At 42.9% G+C, this 6,778-nt stretch overlaps 1 protein-coding gene across 1 annotated transcript; it reads right to left on the bottom strand.

Moving 5' to 3' along the window:
* Positions 1–289: 289 nt before the first annotated feature.
* Positions 290–6,200, bottom strand: FITM2 (fat storage inducing transmembrane protein 2). Its single transcript, XM_026080737.1, has one exon. The coding sequence runs from the start codon at positions 3,999–4,001 to the stop codon at positions 3,276–3,278; it is 726 nt and encodes a 241-aa protein (XP_025936522.1). The 5' UTR covers positions 4,002–6,200; the 3' UTR covers positions 290–3,275.
* Positions 6,201–6,778: the final 578 nt, after the last annotated feature.

Here is a 6,778-nt window from a genome sequence, read left to right as displayed (position 1 = left end):
AATCCCCCACTCTGTTCTAGTTGAGACTCCCTTCCTTACTGGCCCAAGCAGAGGAGAATGCTTAAGGCACCGAGACCAAAAACTCCCTCACACACATCACTCGGGCCATGTGCTATTTCTGTGAAAGCACTGTTATACAGAAACCACAAAGTAAGCTACAGACTTCAACATGTGCAAAGAAAAATTAGCAAACACGTTGAAGTAAGTAATATAGCTGTAAGATGTTGGAGAGAAGAACTCCATAGGCAGTTCTACAGACATGGAGACACATCTCTGCAGGAACAAGAGAAAAGCTGTACTAAATTAACTTTAATGCAGAARAGCCAAAAAAAATACCAAGTTTTTCTCATGATTACAGTTGCTTTCTTTTCGAATCCATTACAAAATGTGAACATTCACCTTTAAAATATGTTAACATTTTGTTTTAAAAACTTAAAACAGATTAACAATAACTGTTGACAGTTGGAAGAAAAGATCTGTCCCTTTGGCAGAAAACATCAAAACCAGCTATTCAGAGCACTACTTTTTTTTTGGCTGCAAATCCATCATAAAGAGGCCACATTTTTATTTTAATGACAAAAGTATAYTAATGGTGGGGGGAGAAGGAGAATCAGGTAAAAGTAATGGCAAATATGTAAACAGAAACACGGTTCAAGTACAAGGAAACTAAGACTTACTCTGAAATAGAGCCAAAAGGTGCAAAGAAAAGCTCAGGGGTTCAGGGGCTGTTCAAAGCTAACAGCTAGCATGTGGTCTCTGGGTACCAAGAAAGAAACTTAGGCCAAGATTTCCAAATTCATGAATAGTATTACAGTGCATAGGAATTTTTTGCACATATTCCAATGAATTAGGCTTTTGCTTTGTTACACTGAACCCATGTCTAAATAATCAACTGCCTGGCATAACAGGGACACATTAGAAATCTCTGTTGGGCATTTTTTATGCCCTGTACTTTTGAGAATTTGTGCTATATTATCCTATTCAAATACTGCAGATTTATCAGTGACAGTCTGATTACGTACCTAAGYAATCATAAGAAAACCAGGAGCTTGGATCATTCAGGGACATGATGAGCAGCAGCAGCATCTTTACAGGCTCCAGAAAGATTCTGAAAGCCACAACCCCTGATAAATTTTTCAGGTGTCTTTAGTTGTTTAAATAAAGTTGTGAGAATAACCATATCCAACACTATTCAAATAATAATTTGTATGATGCTAGTTAGAAGTGGACTGAAATATCCATATAGTGATTGCACAAAACATATTTGTAGAGCTGAAGATAACTTCCGCAAGCCAGCTGGTTAAATAAATAAATAGCACTTCCCGTTTATAGGCCTTGTCTATGTAGCAAAGGTACATAAAATAACCTAAAATGGGAACTTAAATGAAATTAATTAGAAAACCATCTGCATATATAATCCTATTTCTGGATGAAAGTGACTTGCTGTCTAGCTTAACTCTATTGGGAGCAGGCTTAAGTTACATCAAAAGAATGTCTGCAAAGGAATCTGCATTGTTTAAACACAATTTTAGTTAAACCCAATATGAGTTAAATCAGTGCAAATTTTCCACAGAGGCAACTTAAAGGCAGCTTAATGCAAAAGCAAAAGGAGGAACTCAATACAAAATACACAACCTCCTGAAACAGCTTCTGCGAGATGATTTGTCCTTTCTGAGGATGCACTACAATTCCCACCTACCACTGAATTCAATGGAAATTCAAGGGAGGTCAGCATTCCTCAGGGGCAGGCCACAAATGTGGAATTAACACTGCTACATCTACTACAAATACCACCGCTCTCTTGCTGGAAAGGAGCTGCTGAGATGGCAAAACGATTACAATATGGCATACATCATACTCTAAATTCAATAAAATCCTCAACTTAGAGTTGAACATTATAGACTGATCAGGTTGGCTATCAAATTAACGGACACTGTCCACAGTCTTGACAACAGACAGGCTACAGAACTTTTTGGTTGTCTGACTCATCGCTACAACTGTCAAACAAATTTTGTGCAATTGCAACATGAATAAGCTTTTATGAAATAATAAAAAGCTTCTAAAGATTAAAAACTATGCTAAATGTTTGATTGATACGATTRTAAAAACCATCCCATTTCATACCAATTCACTGCATCATAGTAGTGTTTTATTCAGTAGTGGGTTTCCAGCCACATCAGAAGTGGCCACAGATGTATGTGCAATCAAAATTAAAGTAGCTTATTGATACTGCTGGGTAAGTAAGAATAAATATTGCTTTAAGCATACTGCTTTGCAGCTCTTAGGATAAACACTATTTCATTCATTACCAAGCAGAATGTTCAGGAAATAACTGATTAAGCTAACATGTTCTTAACACCAGAATTTCATTGTTCTTCAGGAAGAAACACACCAGACAGTACTCTTGGTTGCAAAGTGTGCAACTCACAAGATTAAAAGAAAATTAAACCTCAATTCTCTTATTAGACTTTACCAGAACTGGGGAGAGTTTGGGGGTTTTGTACCAAGAATAAAGTGATATAATATTATTTCAAATACTTAATTGAAAGGAAAAATTAAGATTTGTTTTTCCAACAGTTTCCTTTTCAAAGGCAGGCATGAATTCAGTTAAAACCTCCTTAAGACATCAGATCTCAGATTCACTCCCTTCACTGCAGAATACACAGATAGCTAAGAATTATTTATGGCAAGTTAGTGTATTTAACACTTGGTAACACGAGATGTTCTAGGGTCACAACTGAGCTATATACTGTTTTACCAAGTGAATGTTGACAGCTAATTGTCTTTTGCAACAGTCAGCAGCGCTGTCATGAGTTTTCCCTAAGGCAATACAAGCAGGAGTACTGAAAAACAACAGCAACAAAAAAAGGGGGGGGGGAGGGGAGTTGGATCATCCATGGTATTTTGACAAAAAACAAACAAATGGGAAGAGGGAGAAATAATTTGAGACCAGTTAAACTCTTAAGAGCAAAGCTCTCTGTCAGTCATGGATCTGTTCTTTCATTTTTTTGACCAGAGAAATAGACCAATTTCTGATTCTTYGCCGAGAAAGCCAGCAACACGGACAGTAACTCCCAACTATGAGCAGTCCTTTTGCAGTACCAGTTTTTTTCCCCACCAGGACTATTTGCCAGCCAGTGAAGATCAGGTAGTAAAGATTTGATTTTCTCTTCCCCAGCCCATCACCTTGCTCCTTACAGTGGAAATATTGTAACCGTTCCTACATTCAACTATGTCAGTATTTAAAACAAAATCAAAAAACTTTAAAACCTATTTTATCTGCTATAACTGTATTTCTTTGAACTCGAAGGAATATGTGGGAGAGGTAGTCCAGGAGAAAAGGGTTTCAAGTACCAGAACCTGTATGTCCCATACCAAGCCGCCAGACCTACCAGTACACCAAGAAGCTTTTGGCTGAAATCATGAAAATACACAGCAGTACATAAAAACATGAACACCCAGATCATGGTCAGAAAACACAAGGCAACAAACAGGCTGTTGATCACAACACGCAGCCTAGAGTTCTGGTCTACAGACAAGCCTTCCAGCACAGACATTTCCTCCACAATCATCAGAGCACAGTACGAGAGAAGAAAAGAGTGCCCCGAGATATCAAAACCGTTCCAGATCCCGTTGTCCTGGTGGCATTCCTGCTTGTTGGCATACAGCCGACGAGGCTCATTGAGTTCACTCGAGGTAGAGCACATGCCAGTGAGATTCTCAACATATACGAAGAGTCCAGTGCACACGTACCAGACGGCAGTACCCACCAGCAGCGCRCTGAGACGCCGCAGCACTATCAGAATGCTCTTGGTGGGACCATAGAGGAACTTGCTCCTGGCGAACTGGTAGGTGGTGACTCCGATGAAGGGCAGCAAAAGCGAGAATGTCCAGGCCCAAGCCACCTTGACAAAGTACCTGCCAGAGAAAAACCAAAAGAGAAACATGTATGTGTGAAGCTTCATGTGGGCCAGGAGGGAGCTGGCTAAGTGGGCTTGCATAAGTAGCTTTTTAAGGTCACTGTTCAGAGCTGCCTAAATTGGACATACGTCCCGTCCCCTCCCCTCAAAGTACAGCATAGCTAAAACATTAATCCTCTCCCCATTACTTCCTTTCTCAAATATCGTGGGTTACCTGCTCCACTACGTTTCAGGCCCAACACCTGAATACTTCCTCAACCAAGCCTCCAACTGTTTCTCAGGCAGCTTTCCCTCAGACCTAGGGCCTTCATTCAGACTCCGAACTGACTTGCAGTTCAGCCACTGCAGTTGCTTGTACCCTGCAAACCCACTCAACTCTGCCCTACTCAGAATGCAGTTGCAAAGAACATTTTCTTAGCTTGCCACCCTGACCACAGTAACCTTTTCTCTGACTCTCAGTCTTCCTCTCCCCCTCCATCTCAAGTCATCTTTGCTTTCAAAGCCTTCCACAACCCTTTGCCCTCTTAATACTGAATGAGATGGCCAGGAGAAAGGCTGACTGTTCTCTCTGATCAGCCCAYGACATCTCTCCTCTGTTATCACATTATAAAAATAAAAAGAATAGTACATATGTGCGTGTTCCTTTCTGTACCTCCAGTTGAAGAAAGCTTTCCCTTAGCATACACAAATCCTTTCATCTACAAACTCGCTGTCCACCTTGAAAACYTCTGCTGTAATACCTATAAAATCTTGATAACAAGCCAATATCCTGCTTAGGATGTGACAGAATTGTTCAATACTTTCCCTTTCCAAGTTTTAAAATGGAGAAGGTACAAGCAAATTTACTCATGAGTTAAGGAGACTGTAGTCTTCCATCTTCTTTCTCCCATTAGCACCTTCCAGTGCAGCCTTCCTTCCTATCCAGTGGTTGGAGAGGGGAACTGTGCAGCCCCTCCTTTACCTGCATCCTGGCTTGAACAACAGAGACAGCAGGATTTTGGTCTGTGACTGAGCTACAGCTAGGCACAATAATAATTTAATTGTTATTTTATTGTAGTGCACCCAGCAACCTCAGTATCTAAGATAAAAACAAGCAGGACAGAGAATTCTGTTTTTTCATTAAGACCCTAACAAAAACGGTTATGGCTTTACCCAGGATTTTGAGAACTATCTTCTTTACACTTTATTAAAAAGTAGAAGGGCATCTGTGTGGCAACTACAGCCACTACCACRGAATAATAAAAAAATAAAGTCCTTGTTTTATTAAGACAGTTAAAAACAAGAAAGGCTGCTAACATGATTGCTCTCAGCAAACCAGCAGGCAAGTAATTTGTGTGTGGGGGGGGGGAAATTGTGTCAGGAACCCTCAGTACAGGTGAACTGCCTCTATCTAAAATGCGATGATAAAATTGAACTCTAGTATGTTTTTACTCTCAGATCACTTTCTAAGTCTTCCTTCCAACTGTTCTTTTCAACCACATTAAGAGCAATTCCTCTACCTCATGTCACCAAGTGACAAATTCCCCCACTCACAAGGAAAAACAGAAATTTTAGCTTTACTTTCTGATCTACAACAGGTAAAGCACACGTGCACTGGCCCAAGATCATTAGCTTCCTCACTGCTCTTTAAAAGGTTCAAACAACAGTTTTAAAGGATCAGTAAGCCAGTCAGATCATTGCCTAACCACCAGGAAAGCACTGCAATAATCCTGCTTCCACAAAAGAGGCTGAGACTTATTTTCTTTAGCTTGGTTTTAAATCAATCCAGTAACTATCAGTTTACTCAAAACTAACTGGGAGCAACAGGAGAAAAAAAAAAAATTCCTTTTCTCCTTTTCCAATCAATAAAAACTGAGCAAGAAAGACCAGTGGTTCTGAAATCTTCAAGTCCTGGAGATTATACAAAATGTGAGACCATAAAACCTAATAGTCAGAAACCAGCACTGCAACCACAAGTACAGGCCTAGCACACAGACATTACTTCTTAACCTGTCACTAACACAAACTTAAGAACTTACTTTCTCTTCTACAGTCACATGACACCCGAGATCTCTTTAGGTGACTCAGAGCTATTTCAAAACCACCTTCAGCTGAGCGCTGCCCTCTCGGAGGGCAGGAGCACCCATGTGCCCCCAGTGCCCTCCTCTCCCCTGGCCGGCGCTGCCAGGCAAACGGCCTGGCTGGGCCACYGGCCCCCCAGTGCAGCCTCGTCCTTCCCAGGAGAGGGCAAAGGTGGTCACAGAAGTCTGGCACTGCCCCTGCCCCCCACCAGCTCCTTGTGGGCACCCCCAACTCCTGTTAAGGCTAGAACCCCCCCAAACTCTGTGAGACCCTCACCCCATGGGACCCTCCCAGCCCTGTAGCCCCCATACGGCCACCCTCAGCCCTACAGGACCCCCACTCCCACCCCAGGGGACACTCCCAGCCCTATAGGACTCCATTCCCTCCCCATAGCTCCCCCCCCCACAGCCCTACAGGATCCCCACTGTCAACCTATGGGCCACCCCAGCCCTATATGACTGCTGCTCCCAACCCCTAGGGTYCCTCCAACCCTATGAGACTCCCATCTCATAGGACTCCCCCTGCCCTTTGAGGCCCCTACTCCAACCTCCTCCCAGCCCTATGGGACCCTGCTCGCACCCCATAGGGCCCCCCCAGCCCTACTGGACCCTGCTCCATGAGCAGGGGCTCCCCTTCCAGCCCTATGAAACCCCCCTCCCGCTCAATGGGACTTCACCGACCCCGTGGGACCCCAACTCCCTCCCCACAGGGCCCCCCATACCTATGGGACCCCCCTCCCGCTCCACAGGGCCCTCCCAGCCCCATAGGACCCCCCCAACCCTATGAGACTCTCACCC

Source organism: Apteryx rowi, unplaced genomic scaffold (assembly GCF_003343035.1).
Source record: "Apteryx rowi isolate R43461 unplaced genomic scaffold, aptRow1 scaffold_0, whole genome shotgun sequence".
NCBI lineage: Eukaryota > Metazoa > Chordata > Aves > Apterygiformes > Apterygidae > Apteryx > Apteryx rowi.
This window is presented reverse-complemented; position numbering and strand designations above follow the sequence as displayed.